At 36.9% G+C, this 26,541-nt stretch overlaps 2 protein-coding genes across 12 annotated transcripts in view; both read left to right on the top strand.

Annotated features, from left to right (window-relative positions):
• Positions 1 to 26,541, top strand: part of beta-Spec (spectrin beta chain) — an 86,129-nt gene that overhangs the window by 55,547 nt on the left and 4,041 nt on the right. For 5 of the 11 annotated variants that reach the window (XM_068773420.1, XM_068773384.1, XM_068773392.1 and 2 more), the window contains exons 6-36: positions 69 to 240; positions 730 to 858; positions 1,413 to 1,625; positions 2,006 to 2,203; positions 3,192 to 3,321; positions 3,673 to 3,822; positions 3,903 to 4,042; positions 4,397 to 4,521; positions 4,655 to 4,785; positions 5,112 to 5,257; positions 5,602 to 5,725; positions 7,686 to 7,936; positions 8,376 to 8,535; positions 9,216 to 9,354; positions 9,930 to 10,111; positions 10,710 to 10,824; positions 10,959 to 11,083; positions 11,572 to 11,762; positions 12,053 to 13,215; positions 13,300 to 13,561; positions 13,695 to 13,899; positions 14,161 to 14,355; positions 14,852 to 15,031; positions 15,872 to 16,116; positions 16,368 to 16,591; positions 17,293 to 17,489; positions 20,184 to 20,340; positions 21,439 to 21,501; positions 23,301 to 23,426; positions 24,191 to 24,334; positions 26,001 to 26,094. In XM_068773420.1, coding sequence (XP_068629521.1) covers positions 69 to 240; positions 730 to 858; positions 1,413 to 1,625; positions 2,006 to 2,203; positions 3,192 to 3,321; positions 3,673 to 3,822; positions 3,903 to 4,042; positions 4,397 to 4,521; positions 4,655 to 4,785; positions 5,112 to 5,257; positions 5,602 to 5,725; positions 7,686 to 7,936; positions 8,376 to 8,535; positions 9,216 to 9,354; positions 9,930 to 10,111; positions 10,710 to 10,824; positions 10,959 to 11,083; positions 11,572 to 11,762; positions 12,053 to 13,215; positions 13,300 to 13,561; positions 13,695 to 13,899; positions 14,161 to 14,355; positions 14,852 to 15,031; positions 15,872 to 16,116; positions 16,368 to 16,591; positions 17,293 to 17,489; positions 20,184 to 20,340; positions 21,439 to 21,501; positions 23,301 to 23,426; positions 24,191 to 24,334; positions 26,001 to 26,094 — 6,076 coding nt within the window. The remainder of the gene's footprint in view (positions 1 to 68; positions 241 to 729; positions 859 to 1,412; positions 1,626 to 2,005; positions 2,204 to 3,191; positions 3,322 to 3,672; positions 3,823 to 3,902; positions 4,043 to 4,396; positions 4,522 to 4,654; positions 4,786 to 5,111; positions 5,258 to 5,601; positions 5,726 to 7,685; positions 7,937 to 8,375; positions 8,536 to 9,215; positions 9,355 to 9,929; positions 10,112 to 10,709; positions 10,825 to 10,958; positions 11,084 to 11,571; positions 11,763 to 12,052; positions 13,216 to 13,299; positions 13,562 to 13,694; positions 13,900 to 14,160; positions 14,356 to 14,851; positions 15,032 to 15,871; positions 16,117 to 16,367; positions 16,592 to 17,292; positions 17,490 to 20,183; positions 20,341 to 21,438; positions 21,502 to 23,300; positions 23,427 to 24,190; positions 24,335 to 26,000; positions 26,095 to 26,541) is intronic. The other 6 variants (XM_068773445.1, XM_068773436.1, XM_068773428.1 and 3 more) reach the window with 6 other exon arrangements.
• On the top strand, positions 18,383 to 19,323 carry LOC137931823 (uncharacterized). The gene is made up of 2 exons (XM_068775336.1): positions 18,383 to 18,439; positions 18,529 to 19,323. The coding sequence occupies exons 1-2, from the start codon at positions 18,383 to 18,385 to the stop codon at positions 19,321 to 19,323; spliced, it is 852 nt and encodes a 283-aa protein (XP_068631437.1).

Consider the following 26,541-nt stretch of genomic DNA (forward strand, 5'->3'; position numbering starts at 1 on the left):
TTAATTAATAATAATATAATAAATTAATAATTGACATCACTAACGTGAATATTATTGCTTCTATCTAGACATCGCCGTGGACCATCCAGATGAGAAATCCATTATCACATACGTAGTGACGTACTACCACTACTTCAGCAAGTTAAAGCAGGAGACAGTTCAAGGCAAGCGTATTGGCAAAGTCGTCGGTATCGCTATGGAGAATGAGAAGATGATGATGGAGTATGAGTCACTTACAAGGTGAGCTAAACCAATGCTATCATAATTTTTATAATGTAATGTTTATAAACATATTACAAATATAAGTTGTATTATTAGTGAAATGCATTTTTGACGTCTTATTTAATAGGTGTTACTAGTAGTTACAACTTCGTAATAAAAAAATGATATGCATAAAGAAATCGAATCTAGTATACATATCAAAAATGTTTAGTATTGTTTGCAAGAATATAAGTTTATTTAGATACAAACGTTATTCAGGAACATTTATGTAGACAATGTAATTAAGTTTAAAAAAAAAACAATATCTTACCTGCCGGTATTATGTAAATTATAAGAGATAACCATGAAATCTGGCTTGTTTTATGAACTCAAAATTATTTCGTTAAAATCACTATTCTTTATTGAGCTCCGGTAATGAACTGTGTTCTAACCCTATAAAAATGAAATGGCTGGTATATAAAACAATAGTATAAATAAATCTAATATAATTTTAATTGTTTATTCTAGTGACCTTCTGCAATGGATCGAGAGGACCATCGAGGCCCTCGGTGACAGGACCTTCGCCAACTCCTTGGAAGGCGTACGTCAACAGCTCATACAATTCGCCAACTACCGCACAGTTGAGAAACCACCTAAGTAAGATATTACAAGATTTGTAAGAAATATTAAATGGCACAAATATTATCATCAATATTAATGAGTAAAAATCCTTCCATAGAGATAACTGTAGTCTATAATATGTTAGTATTTTTTAATAAAAAATGAAGGTTAATTTAATACTAAATTTTAACTTTAAAACATAAAAATTTTAGACATTATTAGTTTTCAATATTTTAATAGCGGATCCGAAAATCTCGAACTACAAGTTCCATTAATAAATTATCCGTAATGTTTAAATAACTGAATATGAAAATAGCGTTGACAATATGGAAAAACTTGGAAGGTGACCACGAGACCGGAGCCCCATGCATTGGTCCTAATCACGCTCGATACCATCGCAGCCTAAGCAATACACCTCATCAAGACCTGCACCAATGGCGTAAAGTTGGGACAAACTTCGAAAACGTTCCTTAGTGAGGGATTCGACGCAAGATGGAGGAATATGAATAAAATATTTTTTGTGATTTATAAATTATAATTGGAAATAATTGTCTTTCATATTAATAATCTGTTATCATTTTGTATTGCAGATTTGTAGAGAAAGGTAACCTGGAAGTGCTGCTATTCACCCTTCAGTCCCGTATGCGCGCGGCCAACCAGAAGCCGTATACGCCGCGCGAGGGCCGCATGATCCACGACATCAACCGCGCGTGGGAGCGCCTCGAGAAGGCGGAGCACGAACGTGAACTCGCACTGCGCGAGGAGCTCATACGCCAGGAGAAACTGGAGCAGCTGGCCGCCAGGTTTGATTTTTAATAATAATGTAAATACCTCCCTAATTAATCAGTGTGTTTGTCGTTAATACCTTCGGATATCAAGTACACGAAAAAAATTATTGCGATTGACAAATGCTGTTTATTCCCCCTCACATTATTCGACGGAAAAATATTTATTTTCTACATATCTACAGGTTGCTTGCAATCGGTCCTGTTGTAAATCCTATGGTGGTATCCAACGTGTAGCAGTGGACGTCCTGTGGCAGATGTGATGATGATGATTATAAAGGAAATTGTTAAAGTTATAACATTAGTTACATATGATTTTTTTTCCTGGATAATTTTCGACTTTATGTTATAATTCAAATACATGTTTTAGTTACTTAATCATAAATCTTTTCATAAAGGTTCAACCGAAAAGCGCAAATGCGTGAGACTTGGCTATCGGAAAACCAGCGGCTGGTCAGTCAGGACAACTTTGGATTCGACCTGGCGGCGGTGGAGGCGGCTGCCAAGAAGCACGAGGCCATCGAGACCGACATCTTTGCGTACGAGGAGCGCGTACAGGCGGTCGTCGCTGTCTGCTCCGAACTGCAGGCTGAGAGGTGCCTTTTGACATTTTCCTATCAGATTATTAATTTTAATTGTGGTCAGAATTGTAATATATAAGAAACTAAGTATTTACACTGCACTGTTATTGTAATAAAATTAGTATGCATAAATAAATTAAATATAGTTTGTATAGCAAAATGTTATGTATTAAGTTCCGTAAAATATGAGCTAAATTATAGTACATATACATTATTCAAATTACTTTTGATATTAACGCAAATAATGTTTCTACACTTTTGTGTGCAAATTGAATAAAGAACTAGCTTATATGAGTTCAATCTCTCAGGTGTACACTGTAAATATTATAAGATTTGTTAATGATTAAACTGAATACACAGTAACCGCTTCCTTAGCAGAACTACTCTATAACAGCGTTCATCTCACAATACTCGTTGAACGGTTGCTCCACGGCACTAATGCCCGCTTTCATAAGCGATGGTATGTTACTTTTTATAAGATTACCCTGTGTTAACAATCACTTGTAAAAGTACCTTCATTTACTGAGATATGCTGAAGAAAATAAGTTTTACGGATAGGTCCTTTCAGAAATGATGTTTCCTCATACTATTCCACTGTTCAGTGGTTTCACTTACACTGTTTTACATGTTTTCTGGTACATTCAGTTTATACATGGATTCATATTATCATCAACTTTAGGGATATTTACAGTAGTCATTTGTACATATCACGAGAAGAATGACAAGATCCTAATTTGATGGAAACTAGATGAATCTAGTTTCAATCTAGTTCCATCAATCTGATGAATCGAGCTTCCTTTTGACGATATCCTTTGTAATGTCTAAGATGATGATGCCGCTTCCTATAGTGTAATAAATGTAATCCAATCTTTATTATTTGAATATTCACCCATTTTATTTAAAAATGAACAATGTTATAAAATTATTATAATAGAATTAAATATTCTAATCAGCTATTGGAATTCCACCTAGATGGATTTGTAAAAATTGTTTTTTCTTGTAGATATCATGACATGGAGCGTGTCTGCGCTCGTAGAGATAACGTCCTGCGACTGTGGGCTTACCTGTTGGAGTTGTTGCGGGCAAGACGCGCTCGTCTCGAACTTTCTCTTCAGCTGCAACAGAACTTCCAGGTAAACAGTCCTTAGTGATTTTTAACCTGGCTTATATAACTGCACATATGGCATTTGAATAATCTGCAGAGACAGAGCGCAGAGGGCACTTGGTCTAAGGTAGCAAAGCTAGAAATCTCACGAGGTAGCTTTGGCTCAGGCTACTATATGCCATAATTTTACTGGACTGGATCGGGATACCGCTAAGCTCTTACATCGCTTAAGCGGATGCTCCATAGTCTCATAGGGAAATTTGTGTTTTTTTTTCAATGTCTTATAAAATTAAATATTAGTTAAAGAATGCCAGGATACATTAATACAAAAAGTCTTAGATACAAGAATAACTAATTGTTATAATGTAATTTATCGCAGGAAATGCTTTACATTTTGGATTCCATGGAAGAGATCAAGATGCGTCTATTGACGGACGACTATGGCAAGCATCTTATGGGTGTGGAAGATCTACTTCAAAAACACGCTCTTGTGGAGGCTGACATTAATGTTCTGGGTGAACGTGTCAAAGTAAGTAACCTCATGAAAAATATGTTGTTAAGTTTAAAGGAAAAAAAACTAATTTGAAATATTATTACTTTTATTTTTAGGTGGTCGTTGGGCAATCACAAAGATTCTTGGAACAAGAGGAGGGCGGATACCGTCCGTGCGATCCCGCTATTACAGTGGAACGCATTCAACAGCTGGAAAATGCCTATGCGGAACTTGTTCATCTTGCAGTAGAGCGCAGGTAAGAAATTTTATTTTTTGATTTATTTCTCAATTAAAATAAAAACCAGTTGTGATCAAAATGTTAATGTACCATATATTTACGTGTATAAAAAGACTGTTTATAACTTCGACTCTAATGCAACGGCGTCCGAATTTAGAACATGCAACAATTATTTAGAACTAAAAAGTATTGTGGCCCTAGTGGCCAACAATACGAAGCGTAAATGCTAATTTCTTTATCTATTATATCAAGATGACTTATAATGTTAAAGTTTTGAAAAGCATATTTTGGCCAGAATTATAAGGAAAGTGTTGTTCAAAAAATTTAAAATCTAATTGTATGAAAATGTAATATGCTTATTTGTTTATGTAGAAAACGTTTAGAGGATAGCCGCAAGCTGTGGCAGTTCTACTGGGACATGGCTGATGAAGAGAACTGGATCAAGGAGAAGGAACAGATTGTATCTGTTGATGATATTGGACATGATCTCACCACGGGTAAGTTATGCATTTAGAACCATCGTAGAATTGAGCTTAAATTATAAAATTTAAATAGGTAAAGATACGAAAAATAGCAGAGGTATCCAATTTACTTTTCAAGTGTAGATAAATAAAATGATTTTTGTTGCAGTGTATCTTTTGATATCAAAGCACAAAGCGCTGCAGGATGATGTGATGGCGCACGAATTGCAGCTGATGAGTGTTGCAGCAGTTGGAGATGAGCTTGTATCGCAGGGACACTTTGGTGCAGACCGCATTCAGGTATTTTATCATTACTTCTATAACAATACGATAGTCAGCCGTAATAATTGAGATTTGGTAGCCTATTTTTAAATTACTTGTTAAATTTGTATATGGATTTAATTTATAACAATATTTATTTATCTATGATAATTATCTTAGAATCAGAATGACATGCCTGGCGAGTAATATAGATGATGAAGTAAACAGAGGCTTTTTGGAATTTTACAGGCCACTGTTATAATAAATTTTTGAAAAATATTAATTTTATCAATGTTTAACTTAAATATAATAAGAATTATAATAGATTGATATAAAGTATTAATTTCAATTTTGGCATCACACAGGTTCGCCTTCGTGATATTCTGAGCCAGTGGAATCATCTTCTGGATGTGGTTTCACTAAGGAAGAACCGTTTGGACGCTGCGGTCAGATATCACCAACTGTTTGCGGACGCTGATGATATCGATAATTGGATGCTGGACACTCTCAGGTTCGGTTTTAATATCTTACCACTAAGCTATGGTTATTTAATAAAAATATACAATGCAATGATAAATTCTTAGTCTTAAAGCCTTCAAAAAATTTGGGTATCGGATGGGGATAACTAGTATTATATTATAAATGTATTTAATTAGGTTTCTGTTATTAATATTTTCTTATTCTGTTAAATTTTTACAAAGTTTTTCCCGCAAAGAGGCTTAAAGGGGGGGTCCATAAAATTTGAAAAATGGGCAGACGCAAATAGGAATATCATTGTTATAACGTTCTAAAAAACATTGAACCTATGTAGGAGTGTCACAGGCAAATATACTAATAGTGATAATAATTGATCAGACTGGTGTCATCGGAGGATACAGGCGTGGACGAGGCTCAAGTGCAGAGCTTATTGAAGAAACACAAGGACGTTACCGACGAACTCAAGAACTACGCTAATGTCATACAACAGCTCAAACAACAGGTCAGTTTTGTTCCGTTAATTTAATGTTTATATAAAGAAGTTTAATTACATATATGTTTCGCCAATTGCGTTGGTGATATTAATTAATTTATAGTATTGATACAAAAACTTATAAAGTAAAAGTTACGACTACGCTATAACTTTAAAACAATTTTACGGATTTTATTAAAAAAAGAAAATTACGCTTGAACTTTCTGAACATTTAATTGGACAGTTCGGCGTGAAATTATCACGTTTGACTGTCGGCTTTGTACTTCGCGCGTTTGATAGTTCACTCGCTACAAATTTATGCCGATGTTAAATAGCTGCAGTATTTATTGATCAAGACATGAGTTCACTTATCTTACATTTAATCAATAAATAAAGTTATAATTGTGAAATATGTAACAGCAACTTTTTATTTCTATTGGAATGCGACGTACCAATAACTTTTGCCAGTACAAGGTCGGACGAGACGGTTGTACATGCTACATAACTAGGCATATACAATATGTATTGTGAAGATTTGCTATACATGTATGTAATAATAGGTTGTCAAATATCTCCCTTCCGCCTTTTTGTCTTTTGAATTTCGCGGCTATGTACAAAGCGCTACAGAGCTCGTATCTGGCAATACTATACATAATTTGAAAGGTCTTGACATAACCTAAAAAAGGACGCTATGCATGATTAGTTTGGATATTGCGTTCAACAGTTATAGACGTGTAAACATGGAGTTCACTAACGCCGAAATTCGCGCTATTTTAAAGTTTTCCTTCGTTAAAGGCAAATCCGCTAGAGAAACGTTCCGTGAGATTAATTGTGTTTTGGGGGATGGTACTCTATCACTTCGAACCGCGGAGGAATGGTTTCGACGATTCAGAGCCGGCGAAAACGACACCATGGATAAGCCAGCCGGCGGAAGACCTGTGACGACAAATACCGATCAAATCATGGACTACATCGAGTTAGACCGGCATGTGGCATCTCGTGACATCGCCCAGGAGATGGGAGTTAGTCACCAAACCATTTTAAACCATCTGCAGAAGGCTGGATACAAAAAAAAGCTTGATGTTTGGGTGCCGCATGATTTGACGCAAAAAAACCTTCTGGACCGAATCAACGCGTGCGATATGAATCGTCCCAAACAGTGGCCAAGCCGGGATTGACGGCCAGGAAGGTTTTGCTGTGTGTTTGGTGGGATTGGAAGAGAATCATCCACTATGAGCTGCTCCCATATCGCCAGACGCTTAATTCTACCATCTACTGCGAACAACTGGACCGCTTGAAGCAGGCGATCGACCAGAAGCGTCCAGAATTGGCCAACAGGAAGGGTGTAGTGTTCCACCAGGACAACGCCAGACCACACACTTCGTTGATGACTCGTCAGAAGCTACGGGAGCTCGGATGGGAGGTTTTATCACATCCACCATATAGCCCGGACATAGCATCAAGTGATTACCACCTGTTCCTGTCCACGGCGAACGCCCTTGGTGGTGTAAAGTTGAACTCAAAAGAGGTTTGTGAAAAGTGGCTGTCCGAGTTCTTCGCAAATAAGGAGGGGGGCTTCTACGAGGGAGGTATTATGAAGTTGCCGTCTAGATGGAAACAGATTATCGAACAAAACGGCGCATATTTGAACTAAATCCGATCACTGTAACACTTTTTATAAAGCATTGAATAAAGAGCAAAAAAGCGGAAGGGAGATATTTGACAACCTGTTATAATAGATCCTCCACTGGGTGGACCGACGACATAGTCAAAGTTGGTTGTCAAGTCGCGTGATGCAGATGCAGGAGTGAAACACTGGTCATCGTGGTGATCTTTCGGAAAGACCAATGCTGTGATAATGATTTTTAAACCTTGCATATAATTCTTTCGACAAAAAAGTATTTGTTACCGTCATTTAATAATATATTAAATAATACTTGCGTAGTATTCTTTTATTATATAATGTAGTAATTAATAATTTGTTAAACAGGCAAGCGAGTTGAGCCCCGAGGACGCAAACAGTGCGGAGGTGACGTCTCGTCTGGCCGCCATCGACGCGCGTCACGGCGAGCTGGCAGAACTTGCTCGCCTGCGCAAGCAACGCTTGCTCGACGCCCTGTCGCTGTTCAAACTGCTGGCAGAGGCAGACGCCGCCGACCAATGGATTGCCGAGAAACACCGCATGCTCGACACTATGCTTCCGCCCGCCGATATCGACGATGTCGAGATCATGAAGCACAGGTAATAAAAACTAACACAACTACTATTAACCTACAGTGTATACAGGGCAGGGTGGTTGGTTTTAGGTGTAAAAGTTAGTTAAATGTATAGTCTATTTGCTGCCTATTATTTCTCTATCTCTCTCTATATATATATTGTATTACCGTCTATTCAAATTATTTACTGATCACATATTTAGACTTTAAAGTTGTTGGCGCAGATATGGATTTTAGTGAATTGTAATAATTAATTTTGTTTTTGACGCTTAATGTGAAAAAAAATAATTGCAAAGGGTCTTTTAAATCAGGACAGCGAGAGACTTTATGATATAATATGGAGCAAGACACTGCGATAGTTCTTACTTAGATTGCATTGTTAAAAAGAGAACCTTGTTTTATACATTAATCCTCAATGAAAGTATGTGTGTTACGATGTATTTATTTGTAATTATTCATTGCAGGTATGATGGATTCGACAAGGAGATGAATGCAAACGCTTCTCGGGTAGCCGTGGTGAACCAACTGGCTCGGCAACTTATCCACGTTGAGCATCCTCAAGCTCCGCGCATACAGGAGCGTCAGGCAAGCCTCAACCACGCCTGGAGCACCTTACGCGAGAAGGTAAGTTTCGTCATAAGTCATCTTCAATAAATATATGTCTAAAAGAATATCTTCCAATTGTGTGAATCCTTAATTCACTAAGTTAACTAGATGGACTGACCCTGGGGCTCTCGATGGTCTTTAGGGTTGACCCCCCTAGAGATCGTTGGCATGACAAAAAGATGTCAGTTGGCATTTCGTGTAAGGCTTCATGAAAACTTGTCTGCTCTCGTATCTTGTGCTACGAGTAAATTATGTAATCACTTTTTTGGTTAGTTTAGAGCACATACAACACAATCTATTAAATAACTAGTAAAATTTTGGCCTTTTTACATAAACATGTGATTCATTGTTGAAGCTAAACTGCAATGCAAATTTCCATGGTTAGATCGAATTTTGGGAAATTTTTGGTAAAATGGTGAAAGGTCTATGCCAAGTTTCCACCTAAACCAGCTAAATTTTGAAAGTAGTCTATAAAACAATGAAACAATTATTTATTCTTCTGAATAGATTTTGCTAAACACTAATTTGCTAAAAGTCAAGACATTCATATAAGAAATATTTAAATATGAAAAAAATGTGGAAACCTCCAATACCAATAATGTAAAAGTGATCTAACTTTTAAAATAATCTTCATTTCACTAGGAGGAGGTCTCTTTAAATATGGTTAATATTACCGTTAAACTTTTTACTTTGTATAGGCGGAGGCGAAGAAGGACGAGTTGAAGGCGGCACAAGGCGTGCAGACATTCCATATCGAATGCCGCGAAACCGTGTCTTGGATCGAAGACAAGAAACGTATTCTGCAGCAGACCGACAATCTCGAAATGGACCTCAATGGTACATTATACTTACATAGCTTTCAACTAAAAGACGACAATTATTTGTTACCTTACAAACTTCGGAAGATGAATTAAAAGGGAAATTGTAATAAGGATTCGTAAATCCCTATAACAATTTGTCACAAAATAAAAAAAGAAACATTATAAACTTCCTTAAAAAATAATAATTGTTACGTTGCTAATTGCATATTTTGTCAACATCAATGCTTTTTTGCAAATGCACGGATAAAAAAAATTGCTTAACGATAAATCTATCGATTTTGTATAACAGTTTGAAGGCATAAATATCGTGATACAATATCGCACTAATGAAAAGCACACGAATTTAAGGTGTTCACAGGAATTAAGGTGACGAATTTATAAAATTCATCAAGTTGACAAATGTCGGGAAACACTGAGTCCGACTCCCTGTTTTAGCGCTATGCCACATCTGACTTAGTAAAACTGCAGATGCCTACAGGCAAACAGCATTTGTTTAATAAAGAAACCGTGGGGATAGCCAAAATTATATGGCTAAGCCAATTATTTTTTGTTTTAATATATAAGTTACACAGGATTATAATGTTCTGCCAGGTGTGATGACACTGCAGCGCCGCCTGTCGGGCATGGAGCGAGACTTGGCCGCGATACAAGCTCGCATCGCGTCGTTGGAGAGCGAGGCCAGCGCCATCGAGCATTCGCATCCCGAGGAAGCGCAGCTCATTCGCGACCGTATCGCGCTAATCAACGACAACTGGGAGCAGCTCACGCACATGGTCATTGTCATTTACTTATATACTACATACTATGATATAGATGTGCTTTTATACATTTTGTGTACCATATTGCTCGTCTTAAGTGGTAGGGCGCGGTACATCGCTGGCGGAAAAGTCTTGAGTGGCGACCACGAGCCGGTAGTCGCGGTTAGGCAGGCCCCCCACTAGTCCAGGTCGCGAAAAGTCGTTGGATGCGGACAGCGCAAACAGATCATTGTGGACGATCTCTGGATAAGGCAATGAAGGAATGCCTTACAATGGGCGTCTAAAAGCTGATGTGATACTGATATTTCTAAAACCGTTTCTTGCAAAAACTGTCGTTAAATTACAACCTGTTTGCTTTAAAAGATTCGAAGAGAATTTCTTAAATCTAGTACTGAAGTATTAAAATCAGGAGATGCTATCTATTGTTAAGTTGGTATTTCATTACGTGAAAAAAAGGGTTTTTTTTTGGTCAATGCACAGATAAAAAAATAAGTGCCATTATAAAATTTTCCGGCATTTTTATTTCAGTTTATTTTTTGCGTTCTTTCAAACTTGTTTCCTAATACCTAGCTTTTTGTATATTAACGATAATTCCATCGATTATTTTCAACAGTTGAAAGATCGCGATTCCAAACTGGAGGAGGCCGGCGATTTGCATCGATTCTTGCGCTCTGTTGACCACTTCCAAGCGTGGCTCACAAAGACACAGACCGATGTCGCATCGGAAGGTAAGCAATGTATACTTACAATTAATTAATTTTATTGGAACTTGATCATTTAAAAAAACCAATTGTAATTTATTTTAATCCAGAACAAGAAAACAGGTAGTGATTTTTTATCTAATAATGGCATTTATTTTCAGATATACCGTCGTCGTTAGCAGAAGCCGAGAAGCTCTTGTCGCAGCACCAGACAATAAAGGAAGAGATTGACAACTACAAGGATGAGTATGCTAAGATGATGGAGTATGGAGAGAAAATTACTGCCGTAAGTTTTACTACCATTTTTCAAAGAATACTCATTGTGTATCATTATGTTGCTTGCATGTATTTTGTATGAGAAAATTATCTCACAATACTTCTTATCGGAATTTTTAATGTAATAAAATAAATACCAAAAAGAAAATAGAGAACTAAGGTAGTTCCAAGAATTGCTCGTCTGAAGTGATAGTAGGGTGGGCAAACGGGGGAATTTTAAAGAACAAACTCATACTTCTTTTAACACTGACTTCTAAACTGGCCCTAGCCTTTGTTTTAAACGCCAGTTCATCCTGTGACACATATCAAGTAAAAGTTAACTATTTAATTTGTGTTATTTCGACCAACAATTTCATTTTAGTGAGGTATGACAATTTGTTTTGGATTTGCGGACCCATTACTTTTAAGATGGAACTTGAATAAAAAAACGGTTTTCTGTTGTTCATATTCTAATGATTTTAAAAACTCGAAGAACTAATAATGAATTTTATTATTTAGGAACCGTCCACTCAAGATGATCCACAGTACATGTTCTTGCGTGAGCGCCTCAAGGCGCTACGCGAAGGTTGGGCTGAACTGCAGCAGATGTGGGAGAATCGACAGCAGCTACTCACTCAAAGCTTGGAGCTGCAGCTGTTGCAGCGCGACGCACGGCAGGCCGAGGTGTTGCTTGCACACCAGGAGCACAGGTATGTGTAGGACATTTAACATTCTGTGCAATACGGAAAATTTCAATATCCTTCAAACATTTAAATAAATTTCAATTATGTATTAAGTAATAGGATGACAAGTTTTTAAATAGTATTGGCATGGGATTACAAAAAATGGCTAAAAAACGGTAACATTAGAAATTTTGTTTGTTGGACGAAATTTTCTTTCCATTTTTTATTTGCGGACTTAGTAAACATTTTTGGTTTGTTAATAACATATATTTGTGTTAGCACTAATAACAAATTATTGATCTATTTGTCGATTGCAGGTTAGCTAAAACAGAGCCTCCTACTAACTTGGAGCAAGCTGAGAATATGATTAAAGAACATGAGGCGTTCCTTACTACCATGGAGGCTAACGACGACAAGATTAATTCGGTGGTACAATTTGCCAACCGTCTAGTTGAAGAGAGACATTTCGACGCTGATAAAATCCAACGCAAAGCTGAGAACATAGAGGGCAGGCGCAACGCTAACAGAGAGAAGGCTCTGCAGCAAATGGAGAAATTGCAGGATCAGCTGCAATTACATCAATTCCTCCAAGATTGCGACGAGCTTGGCGAATGGGTGCAAGAGAAGAACCTCACAGCACAAGATGACACCTACCGTTCAGCCAAGACCATTCACTCCAAATGGACGCGCCATCAAGCGTTTGAGGCAGAAATCGCAGCTAACAAGGAGCGCCTGTTCGCCGTTCAGAACGCGGCTGAAGAACTTATGAAACAGAAACCCGAATTTGTGGAAGTAATATCTCCGAAAATGCATGAACTCCAAGACCAGTTCGAAAACCTCCAAACTACGACCAAGGAGAAGGGAGAGCGTCTCTTTGATGCCAATCGCGAAGTACTCCTTCACCAGACCTGCGATGATATCGATTCCTGGATGAATGAGTTGGAGAAGCAAATCGAAAACACCGACACTGGCACTGATCTGGCGTCTGTCAACATTCTTATGCAGAAGCAACAGATGATCGAGACTCAGATGGCCGTTAAAGCGAAGCAGGTCACCGAGTTGGAGACGCAAGCTGAATATCTTCAAAAGACTGTTCCGGATAAAATGGAAGAAATTAAAGAAAAGAAAAAGACAGTTGAACAAAGGTTTGAACAACTTAAGGCTCCTCTACTGGAGCGTCAACGTCAATTGGCAAAGAAGAAAGAGGCCTTCCAGTTCCGGCGCGATATCGAGGATGAGAAATTATGGATTCACGAGAAAATGCCTCTTGCTACGAATTCCGACTTTGGAAATTCCTTGTTTAACGTTCAAATGCTTCAGAAGAAGAACCAGTCTCTTAAGACAGAGACAGATAATCACGAGCCGAGAATCTTGACTGTCATCTCCAATGGACAGAAGCTGATTGACGAAGAGCATGAAGCTGCTCCCGAGTTCAAGCAGCTAATTGACGAATTAACTGCGAGATGGCGAGAACTTAAAGGTAAGAACAATTTTGTAAAAATAATAATTTTTTTTACTTACCGTTTAACATTAATTATTCTTAAAATAATATTTTTGGTTCTAGATGCCATCGAAAACCGTAAGAATAACTTAGCTCAATGGGAGAAGGCTCAACAGTATCTGTTTGATGCTAATGAAGCTGAAGCCTGGATGAGTGAACAAGAACTGTACATGATGGTTGAAGACAGGGGTAAGGATGAGATCTCGGCACAGAACCTCATGAAGAAACACGAAATATTGGAACAGGCGGTGGACGACTATGCCCAGACTATCAGGCAATTAGGCGAGACAGTTCGTCAGTTGACTAGCGAGGAACACCCTCTCAGGTAAACCTTAATAATTCTGTGTTACGAAATTTAACTAATATATTTATTAAAAAAGATAAACCATAAGACGAATATAACATAGTAGAAAAAGAAATATAATTAAGTTAAATAATATTCGTTTTCTTTGTCACAGCGAACAAATTTCGGTAAAGCAATCGCAAGTGGACAAATTATACGCCGGTCTCAAGGACTTAGCAGGAGAGAGGCGCGCCAAGTTGGATGAGGCTCTAAGACTGTTCCAGCTGTCGCGAGAAGTAGACGACCTGGAACAATGGATAACCGAACGGGAACTGGTCGCTAGCTCGCAAGAGCTTGGACAAGATTACGACCACGTTACTGTAAGTTTGTGTTTAATTCATTATTGACATGTATGACATTTTACTTTTAGTTAGTCTCACTTTAAAGAGGCTTCCTTTTTCAAATTTTAAAAATGTTATAGTTTATTTATTTTACATGTCTAAGTAATCTCATATCTAAGCCTGGCTATTAAAACCACTCTGTTATTTAAAAATATACAAATGAGCTACCAATATTTAGATATTGTTATAAATATGATATATACAAATGAAACACATCTTAATCGTTAATATTTTGTTTAGTTGTTATGGGAGCGCTTCAAGGAGTTTGCCCGTGAGACCCAGGCAGTGGGCTCTGAGCGCGTGGCTACCGCTGAGCGCATCGCCGACCAGATGATCGCCATGGGCCATTCGGACAACGCCACCATCGCGCAGTGGAAGGAAGGCCTTAAGGAAACTTGGCAGGACCTCCTCGAGCTTATCGAGACGCGTACACAGGTTATATTGTATTATAAACTAGTCATTATTTTCGTCCTTTAAATATATATGACAAAACCAACCAATAGTAGATGATTACTATAAAATTATTTAATTAGGTAGAACACCAATCACATGCTGTTAACCTAAATAACAACCAATTTTTAGATTTGCTCCAAGTGGTACAAATTTTAAAAAATCTTATGATAATGTCATTATCACTTCGAGTATTGCACATTTGTTAACATCAATATGTATGTCTAAGTACTGTAAAAATATTGTATTATAGGTTTAGTGATACAAGTCTTTTTAACAACATTCAATTATTTGCTTTTATTAACTGTTAATATATGAAATATTTTTCCTTTATACACTATATCTGGTCGCGTATGATATAATTATTACCACACAGATGCTGTTTGCTCAACAAATATTAAATATAATTTTACATGTATTTCTGAACTGTTTCCCGTGGCACTATGTCTGGTCTAATATTATATTGTTTGTTACCTTCCAGATGTTGGCGGCGTCCCGTGAACTCCATAAATACTTCCACGACTGCAAGGACACATTGCAGCGCGTAAGCGAGAAAGCCCGCGGCGTGAGCGACGAGCTGGGCCGCGATGCCATCAGTGTAGGCGCCTTACAGCGGAAGCATCACAACTTTATGCAAGACCTCAGCACATTGCAACAACAAGTCAGTTTACACACCTTCAGCAATACATAATATTTAATTTGTAGTACAAATTTAATGTTTAGGAAATGGAAGTGGGAAAGAGGAGGGATGTTGGAAATATCGCCTCCGTAATACAGTACATCATTGAAGTAATTAAAAAAAAATCATAAATAAATATGAAACTAATTAGGAAGAGTCGGGTAAATCCGTAAAAATTGTATTTTTTTTAAATGGTATTTAATATAAAACTGTACTGTGGTATAAAGAAAAAATTAATAAAAAGACCTCCCGTCCCTCCCTAGATAGAGGCGAACTATAGGTTTTCAATAACCGGGCCATTAGAAAAAAAAATGTTTACCGATTATAGGCGTGCTCAGCCCTAGCCATAATTATGCTAGCGCATATCTAAATGTTATTTTTCTGATACACAGTTACAAATACACCGGATAAAATTATATTCCATATGTGAATGATGCCCCATAGATTCTAATAAGACCAGAAGTGGCCTGGATCCATTTGAGTGACTAAACATAAAGGCTCCCAAACCTCTATTGGAGTTACCTCTATTTGGAGTGTCAAGTTTATTATTCTAAAAGTGTCCAAGAGGACCAAATTGGCATTGGTGGATTGCTATCATAGTATCGAAGATATTTACCGTCGTAATTTAAGCTGCAGTACGTTCACGGGCCGTGTGGCCAGAAATCCTTAAAAAAATGACAATAGAGAACTGGAAAGAGTATTAATCTAGCATTTTCCAACAATTTTATTACGTATATTGCTTATCAGTGTTATTTATTAGAGTATACTAGTTTACTGGTGTCTGTGTGCTAGTGGACAAACGTAAAGATGTTTGGTTTGCAGGTGGAGGCGATACGTTCGGAGTGCGAACGACTGGGCGCATCGTACGCGGGCGACAAGGCGCTGGAGATCACGCGTCGCGAGGCGGAGGTGCGCGAGGCGTGGGGTGCGCTGCAGGCCGCGTGCGCCGCGCGCCGATGCAAGCTGGAGGACGCCGACGACCTGTACCGCTTCCTCAGCCAGGTGCGCACGCTCGCGCTCTGGATGGACGACGTTGTGCGACAGATGAACACCGGCGAGAAGCCCAGGTAACCCGCCATAACTATACAGCTAAGTACAAATCGTGTGTTATATTGTGTTACAAGCATAGGCTATGCCAAAAGGCATGTTACTTTTTTTCTGAGAATGTTAAAGATATTCTTGTTTGTAATTATATTGTTCTAATTTTAAGAAAAAAGAAAAAAAAATTGTTAATACTGTAAACTGAATGTAATTTTGTGTTAACGTTTTTAAAAATATAAAGATTTAAAAAATATCTATTCCTGATGTGCTTTGGCAGAGATGTTAGTGGCGTTGAGCTGCTGATGAACAACCATCAGTCGTTGAAGGCAGAGATTGACACCCGCGAGGACAACTTCACAGCTTGCATCTCGCTGGGAAGGGAACTGCTAGCGCGACAGCACTACGCCTCAGCGGACATCAAGGACAAGCTGCTGCAGCTCACCAACCAGCGAAACGCCCTCCTAAGACGTTGGGAGGAGCGCTGGGAGAATTTGCAGCTCAGTAAGATATCATATGTTTACATTCCGCTCGCGGGGCTTTTTGGTCTCAGCTCCAGAACATAAAGGCCCCCATCTGTTCTTCGCGCTATGTAACTTACCAGTGACTAGGGTAGGACGTACAAAAACTTACAGAAGTTTATTGGTCAAAACATATAATTCATGGTCTTAAGTTAAAGAATGCTGTGGGAGGTTCTGTTGAGAGTTGTACGTACAGGGTGTCCAGTGGCCTTATATTACCTGTACAAACACCTTGCCTGTGTGTTTTCTTAATGAAAATTACAATAAAGTATTTAAAATATTTTAAGTGTATTCTTGTTTGCTGTATTATAAAAATCTTGTACAGGATGCTGGATATACCCAATATGTAAAAAATCTTTGAAGGGGTGAATATGTAGCTCAATTTTTTCAGCTTCTGCACTGTTTCTAAATACGACAGATCACTATCTTCTGGCAGTACAAAGTCTGCAGGGAAAGATAGTAAACAATCATTAATTTTAATATGTAGTAATCCGGATTTTTCAAGGGTTTTTTTTATTCTATCATCATTACGTTATTTATTACTTGTGTGACTACTGATTTTTGGATATGGTGTACCGTATATTAATTCACTACAAATAAGCTAAGCATTCACCCCTTTAAGACTTTCACTTCCTTAACCCATCACCTTGTATATTTTTAACATATGCAAACATAACTTTGCAGTTTTGGAGGTGTACCAGTTCGCGCGCGACGCGGCTGTGGCGGAGGCATGGCTGATTGCACAGGAGCCGTACCTCATGTCCCAGGAACTGGGCCACACCATCGACGAGGTGGAGAGCCTCATCAAGAAGCACGAGGCCTTCGAGAAGTCCGCCGCCGCGCAAGAGGACCGTTTCTCCGCTCTCCAGCGGCTCACCACCGTAAGACTAAGTCTACTGGCTTGCCGCTTGTTTTACGCACGTAGTGTGGTGTGGGTTTTGACATGTACAGCGAATATAGTTCTTTTGTTTTGAAACATTATTTTGATGCAGTAAAATATATGTAATTTACTTTGACTGGAAACTTATTTTTAATATATGGACGCAATAAGCATTTGCTACTTAAAAATAATTATTATTCATAAAGATTTCTAATCAATTCTAATACAACATTGAATAGATTAGTTGCGTCTTAAATTATTCAAAAGCTTACTGCATTAATGTCTAGTTTAATTTGCTTACCTCTAAGTTTTGCACAAATAAATACATTACACGATACTATACAGTCAGTTCTCAAGTTACGCCGCTAACTGAACTTCAGATTAATACGTAAAATATAATACACTAAAAATTTAAATTGAACTAGAGTTTCAGATGAATATTATTTTGTTATAAATTGTCCAACGGTGTCTAAATACTTCTCAATTTATTTTTTTTGGTGATGATAGTTTAGTTAACTGACTATGAACGCGTTACAAGATTTTGTTCTTTTGCTTTTTGCTGATTTTGTTCTCGAGTGGCGATCACAAGCAGGTAGGGCCCCCACTAGGTCCGCTGACGGCACATTTAAGGTCGCGCGGTCGGAAGTCGCTGAATGCGGGCAGCGCAAGATCGGTCGTCGTAACTATCTTTGGGGGAAACCTATGTCTTGTAGGTGTGCGTCTATATGCTGATGTTATGGTAATGATTATTCAACTGCATGCAAGTTGTAACTAACTGCAGAAGAAAATTAAGGATAACTCAGTGGAAATATAATCGCCAGAAGTGAACGAAATTGTGTTAGATATAACAAATATGTGATAAAAATTAAAAAAGTTAAATTTAGTTTAGTCTAAATGGTTAAAGTAGAGGTGTTAGTAACTCAAGAACTGACTGGTTGTTTGAAAAACTACGTTTGTTAAATCACTTTCGCTTCACACTTTTTGCTTGTTTTTTTTTCTTCTTTCACTATATCTAATTTCTTTTTCTAATTCAACACTAGCTTGAACTCAAAGAGGCGACACTGTGGCCTAATGCACAACCTTGGGATAAATGTGACGAATCAATCTACCTATACCAACCTCCACCTGTTTCCCAAAAGAAAACCCCTGCCCAAATAGAAATTATTAAAGGACAGCCAGTAGGAGAAATCGTTGAAAGGATAATAAGAAACAGTGAAAGGTATCAAATACCTGAAAAAGTGAAGCTGAAATTGCAAGCCCACTGTCAAAATAAAGAAATGGCCAAGAACGACTCGTTCCTATGGTCAGTTGTTACAAATAATAGTTTGTCTACAATATCAGAAATAAGTAGTCCTCCGATGACACCGCTAAAATCGCCTCTGTCGCCTGAAATATACAGCTCAGTTTTCTTTGAATTTTTCCCTAGTAATGAAAAACCAAATGAACGATTAGCTTCTATAGATTTCATACTCTGGGAAAGGTTATCGTATCAATTAGTATATCCGAATATTTCTTTAATAAGGCAAAATAGTGTGACTTCATCCAAATCTGGCAGCATAAAGCGAATTATAAAAAAGTTTTCAAAGAAGAAGAGGCATTCTGATGGGGAAGTCAAATGTGAAATAGCCAAATTATCTCTTTCTGGGCTTAGCACCAGTAGTGCTGCAGGCGACTTGACAACGGAAGTAAAAAATATTCCTTTAACCTCCTCCCTAGTCCTTCTGTCTCAAACCCGGAAACTTCTGTTCCCGGAGGGTGCATGGTACTTTAACTACTTGGATTGTGTAAGTCTGGTTGTTGGTTTTGTGCATGAAGATCTTGCTTTGAATGCTTGATATGTTTTTTGCATTTCCTATATAACCATATCTAAATAATTTTGAAAGTTTACTTGATATTAATTATTATTTTAGCATTATATATCTATTTATCATATTAAAACATTCATTTTAATATGCTTAAAAATATCGATTGCCCATTTTCAAATCTGGACTCGTAACTTTCAGACTATATCAAAAAATAAAACAGGAAAGGAAGTTCAATTATTTTCAGTTTACTCAGAATATAATACAAGTTGTTTGTTAATTAAATTATAAAATTAATATTCCAATATAATTTAAATTTTATATTATTTGAAAATAACAGTATGCAATACTTATTAGTTACTAATTTTTTTAAAAATCGTGTATATGCTTTTTAATACATTCAACTTAAAATTTGGTTAAAATATTCTTGTTTCATTAACAAAATATTACATAAACGATTAGAATCGAAGATGTAATTCTTTGTATATAACTTATTTAGGACCTAACTCTGCCCTAGGATAGGGCTTGCTGGTACATTTCCAACAGGACCTGTGCAAAGGTCTCTACCTAGCTTTTTTCGATCTTAACAATGTCCTTTGTACACCTTGTGGGTCACCAGAAGCTTGAGGGCTCAGCGGCCATCTGTTATAATTGCTGGGCTATGTCGATTTTCGACTGTTCGTCTACAGATCTCAATTCTGATTTGTCTGATTTGTCATAGAGAAGTCTCGAGCACAGCCCTCTAAATGCTGTAGATCACTATTATTTGTTTCTGTTATTGCATTATTATAACCAACAATACCATACATTATCATTCAATTAATAAATATATTTTTGTGCGTAATATGTTTTACATTTGGTTCATGAACATAAAATGTGTATGTGTTCGACAGTTCGAAGTGAAGGAGATGAAGAGGCGGCAGGAGGCGGCTGAGGCGGCGGAGCGCGAGCGGCTAGAACGCGAAGCGGCCGAAGCAGCCGAGGCAGCGCGCGCCGCACAGGAGGCGCAGGAACGCGCTGCCGAGACCGTGGACGCTCCGCAACAGCACGGTGAGTCTACGCACCATCGTGCACCTCCGCGCAACACGGTGCCTCCAAAGCTCCCTTTACCTCGGATGCTCCCGTTGCCTCTGGTGCTCCGGGTGCTTCCGGTGCTCCCAGTGTCACCGGTACCCTCGGTGCCTCAGGAGCTCTTGAAGTTCTTGGAGCTCTTAATACTCCTAGTGCTGCCAGCGCCCCTGGACGCAACGACAAGTTTTAATATCAATTCTTAATTTAAAAACAAACATTACTTATTTAACTGTGATTTTAAATACTTAGAGTTAATTAAATTTAAAAGTGCTTTGACTCATTTTCATTCAGATATATAAGTCGAAATCAAACGTCGGTATATTTTTTAAATATTTAAAAACTTGTCTAACGTCCATTAACGAAGTGTAAATCTAATATATAGTAATAATTTAATTCAATTTCTTACATAATTTTTACTAAAAGTCCATTGTTGAGTATTCTTTTTATTACGTATGATAATTATTCCCCCGTTACAAAGATTTAGATTAGTTACACCAGTACTCATGTTTTAATTAAACTGTTATGACTGCAATCGTCCGAGACACTTAATTTTATTAATTAATTAACTTCACTTGTAACTCACAGATTGCAACGTAAGCACAAGCATGTGTTATATTACTTCTAGCACTGTAAAATGTTTCTGTCCGATTTGAGTAAGATTATTACGTACGTTTTCACCGATTTACAGGTGAACATTATTGACGGACTTGAATAATGTCTTAAAATGATGATATTGTGACGAAAATTAAGAGATTAAATGAAAAGACTTTGCACTTTTCGCACAGCGATAGAGCAAGAAGTCTTAAGGCGCTTGTCGCTTTACGTGTATAAATGATTTTGATTTTATATTTTGCTTACTCGGCCGACAAACGAAGTACGAATATGTAACATATCAATGTTTTCTTCGTTAAGATATGTTAGGCAGTAGGTAAAAATTTGGCCTGATTGTTCATTCAAAATTTACAAGATAAGTACAGTTAGTTGAATGGATAGTAATTCGTTTGCCGGGCGAGTGTCGTGTGTGAGATCAAGGGGACGTTACTTACCGATGTGTTGTCCACACATGCACACGCGTAGTCGTAAGGAGAACGTCCACTAAAGCGGCTGAGAAGGCCCAAGAGCGACCACACTCCCAGCCAGGTAACGAGAGCGCTTACTATAACCTTGCCGATGTAAAATGATACCCGGCTGTACGCATGAGCTTATTCCGTAGTTATTGAAACTGGGTGTCGATACAATTCCGCCGGATCACACTGCGCTCTAAATCGTAACGCTACAACACGGGAGTAGATTGTGTTTATAGCTCTGGAGCTTCATGGAATATGAATAGGTTTTATTTTTGTAGGTCACCCTATCGTACTTAGTCGGGAACGTATAGCACAGGTTTTCTGTACTGTTGCACGATTTCAACTATACACACTTCACATTTTATTTAGCGGTGAAGGACTCCGTCGATTTTTCTGATGGATTTATCATTCTATATTCATTGCCTATAAATTTGAGCGTAAAATTATTTAATGAGAAACATTAAGAAAAAATTTAAAATTTATGTTTTACGCCCAAATTTACATTCTCTTAGTCATGCTACGTATTGTCTGGCTAAATCACTTACGTAACAAATATCTATATATTTCTTTCAAAGTATAATTAAAAAGCTAATCACGGTGAAGGTTCGATATGTCTATGTCTGTCTCTCTTGTCTACACATTCCTTGGGATACTTGATCACGCTTTACAATCTATGCGTCTGGGATTGATGACGGATTTAGTGTTTATTGCGAATTTATAGTCAATCCCAGACTAAACTCTGGTCTTGTTCTAAACTCGAGGCTAAAAACTCTCAGTAAGTTCTGGCTTCCATACTTCTGTTAAAAATGAAGCTGTCTGCAAAAAGGTAGGAATTATTTCCTTCTATTAAATGCTTTTTCCGTAGCTACACATTTCTTTATATGCATGGCATTATAGCTATTTTATATATGTATGTGTGTGTTTACAGCTTGACTATTAATCCATTTTGTTTTCACTATTTATAATAACCACGTCATTGATGTAATATTTATATTCATGAACTTTATAATATATAGCTATTTCATGGGTTTATATAACATTTTAAAATTGTGCTATATTTTATTGTAACAATACAATTCGGTCAGAAAAATGTTAAAATCACTGGTATTTAATCTAGACACAATTTAATACGGTTATAATAAATAAGAAATAAATAGGGAATAGCTTTAGTGTATTACTTGTAGTGTAACAATGCACTATATTATTAATTAATATCGATTCTTCGTGTTGATTTAATATTAAAACCAAGTATGTGCAAGCATTCTCATTTTTAATTTAAAGTACAAATACACCCAACTCTTTTTACACGGTTAAATCTATATGACATAGATAATAGAAATAAACGAAAACCATTTAATTTATAACAAAAAGATATTTTAATTTCCAGTCAAAATTCAATCCATAAGTGCAAAACATAAAACTACAAATTGAAATTATGATTAAAATCTATTTTATAACTATTTATCGCCACTTGGTTTTTGGTCCAGTCCAAAAATGAAACCATCTATTTTTTTTAATGAAATCTACGCCAGTTATGTAGATATCCAGCACAACTGTTGGGTTTGAAGATCTTTGCATTCCCCCAATTTTATTTTGTTCCTGTATAGATAAGTTTCTATAAGCATTATCAAAATTGGAATATTAAAATTTGTAGGGGTTTGTGTTAAAACATAATGTTCGTGTAAAAAGAGTATTAATTCTTATCCATGAACCGCGTTTATTCAAAATTATGTTAATAAAGTGTTGGGTGTAATAATAAATGCAATGCGAATGCTAGAAATTTGCGCATAAATGGTTGGCATGTAGCAAGTAACGTAGCATGTATGCACGTAGTGTTTAGACATAACCTAGCACGTAGATGTACGCATGCAGACGCCAGTAGCCCCGCCCCCGAACCCGAGGCCCCGCCCACGCCCTCGCCCACGCCTTCGCCCGTTCAAGATCCTACCCGACCCTCTACATCGAAACAGACGCCTGCTAAACCTGCACGACTCTCCAGTAAGTACACCTTCATATAACTTCTCCCGTATTCTGGTGTTTAATTGATATGTGTTTCAAATTGAACTTTCTGAAGGTACCCTAAACCTTATATTAAATGTTATACATTTAAGTTATTTTTGATCAAAGTAAAATTTACTGTTTCAATATTTTTTCGAGTTATAACTAGCATATTAAACAAACAGTTGCTGGTGTTTCGTTTATTATTATTGTCTCATTGTGCAATTTGAATCACCTAGCTAACATCAATTTAACAATTTCTGCTAAAGAGGTTTGTGTTAAACGTATAATTGAAAAGGTATGTGTTGCATGTTTAATCAGTGTGTTTTATTACGTTTCTGTTATTGTTTAAAATTATCGTAAGGCATGTTTATGCTTATGTTTTTGCTGCGCCGCAATTTGTTTTTATGTTGCTTAGAAGATTTTTTTCTTTTTTTTATTCCCGCTCCCCACCCATTTTTCTATTATTGTCCACCATCCGTTCCCATTTTAAAATAAAATATAAATCTCTTTTTTTTTACAAACAATTGTTTTTTTCTTTCCTAACTTGATTATTTGTAATCATGCAAACAATTTGTTCGCTGTAATGGCAAATTTTATAACTACCTTCTCTTCTGTCATGTTTACCATTTCATTATAAAATCGATGTCATTGACTTCATTACGTTTGTAAAACTCATCTTGATTCCGTATCACGTGGCCATCTGTTCCCTCCACTCTTCCCTTTCTCCCCTACCGTCCCTTGCGTGGCATTGTCACGCGCAGCGGGCGGATCCAGTTCATCACCAGCCACGCCGTCCACTTCGGGTAAGACGAAGTCGCGGTCGCGAAGCAAGTCGCCGTTCCGAAGCTTCCGCTGGCGCACCGCAAAGAAACTTCTCGCCGGATCGCATCACAGCGACGACGAAGGTACCCCAAGCTGATTGTTGCGGATGGAATTGACAGTCGTGCAATTAACGATCGACCACTTTTCTTAGATTCACACACCAGAAATACATTGCAGAAATACATAATATTGAGTTTGATATGTATAAAAACGAACACGCCGTGAAAAGTTATAATGTATATCTATAACTTTCTATATGTAAACAATAATAATGCTACATATAATTTTGTTAATAGTAACCGATACTGATTCGATAAGATATATGCCTCTATATACACTCCAATATATGGCAGCAACTTATAACCTATAGATGTTAGTTATAACTTCTAGAGCGGATGGAAGAGTTTCAGATGATAGTTCTGAGTAAAATACGAGATTAAAACAGTATATAATTTAAAAAATGGTACCTTAGCCGGAGGCAAGCGAAAATTGTTAGATTTTCTAGATTCTCCAAAATTTCCTACAAACATAAAGGGAATGTTTGTATAAAGTCATGCGCTTTTTTTAATTGGAAAAGTTTTAAAAAGATAAACTAAAAAGATAGTGTTTTTATATCTAGAAAAAGGATTGATGGTAGAATACAAGCTGTCGAAATTGTTAGGATAGGTTATAAAAAAATATTTATAAATTCTGAACGACAGTTTTACCCAAAAAATGCCAACGGAACTGAAACATAAAACATTCATTGATATTGATTAATGTAGAAATTCGATCGAAATTTCTTATAAATTTCATACTTAGAATGATTTAAACATATTTTTATAACATCATTACCTTCAAACTAAAATTAAAAATATTATCGGTAATTTATTGTTAAAAAAAATATTTAATTTTTCTCGGCTACCATATTACACCTAAATCGAACATAAGTGATCTGAAAAATTCTATCGAGCTGTATAGAGATGAAGGCATTATCTTCATTCCATAATTCATTATGATCTTTGACTTTGTCCTCGTAAAAGATTCATATAAATGTATTAAACTTTAAGTTATAATAGTTAATTTATATTGGTCGTGTCAGCATTGATTCTTATTTCTAAATTATTCCGGACACAATCGAGCACCCGCTCGATTCTTATCTCGATTCTTCCTATATGTGAATACCCGACTTTAAAATACGGAGCGAGGCAATCGACTACCAGCGACATCTATCGGCACAGTACGAAGTATCCGTACGTTTCTACATGTATATTATTATCTACAGCCAAAAATTGTGAAAAAATATTAAATTTTATTTGTATATCTAGGCGTTTTTGTAATTAAATTAATGTTCCATCCCCTGCAGTCGACTGTTGTGAATGAACAGTTCCAGTTATTGCTTTATGTGTGCTGTTGTGTTGTTTGCGCATGAATAAGTATCCCAATGTTACGTTCCAAAGTACTTTACGTGACCCGTGAAGAACCTTCAAATCGTCGCTCCTTTATCGGATGAAGGATGGTAAACTTATCAAACCGTTCACTCGTGATATTAAATAGTCTTTCACATTCATATAGTTATTTTTTTATCTATTTTTGTAGTTCAATCATAGCAAAGATCAAAGATAGCAAGAGTAATAAACATTTTTAAAAATATTTTATAAATTTGATCTTCGCGTTGATTGAAATTTATAGTCGATATGTAGCTTTTTTTATAAGTGTTATCGAGTTATAATTATATTGTGTGATATACATCGCCGGGCTGTTATACAGAAGGTGCAAGCCCCGCCGGCGAAGACGAAGGATTCGAGGGCACCCTGATGCGAAAACATGAGTGGGAATCCGGTACCAAGCGCGCTTCCAACAGGTCAGAAAGTTTATTTAATCCGTGAACTCTGTTTTACCTTTTTGTACTTATAAGTTGGTAAGCAAATGGTCAAACTGATTATAATTTCGCTTCCTGTCACTATCGGAGTTTTTTTTAAACAAATTGTAGTGACATTTGAAGAATTTTGTTCAAATATTAAAGGATCCTAAAGTCTCACTCCCGTGATGAAATGTTTGAAAAATTTTCTTATGTCCATAGTAAAGATAATAACGATCTTAAAATATGTTACTAAGTATGTTCAGAATGACCAAATAGGCAAAGAACAATAATGATTTCTAATATAAAAAAAACAAATCCTATTCTGTCACTTCAAAATTTTAAATGTTGTTATATAAATTAACATATATCGATATCGAGGTTGATATGTTGACATATAATACCAACGGACATTTGGAAAATAAACTAAAGAACGAAAATACATGACAC

Source organism: Battus philenor, unplaced genomic scaffold (assembly GCF_028537555.1).
Source record: "Battus philenor isolate CCGP_79_NKW_IND1 unplaced genomic scaffold, ilBatPhil1.0.hap1 SCAF_11, whole genome shotgun sequence".
NCBI lineage: Eukaryota > Metazoa > Arthropoda > Insecta > Lepidoptera > Papilionidae > Battus > Battus philenor.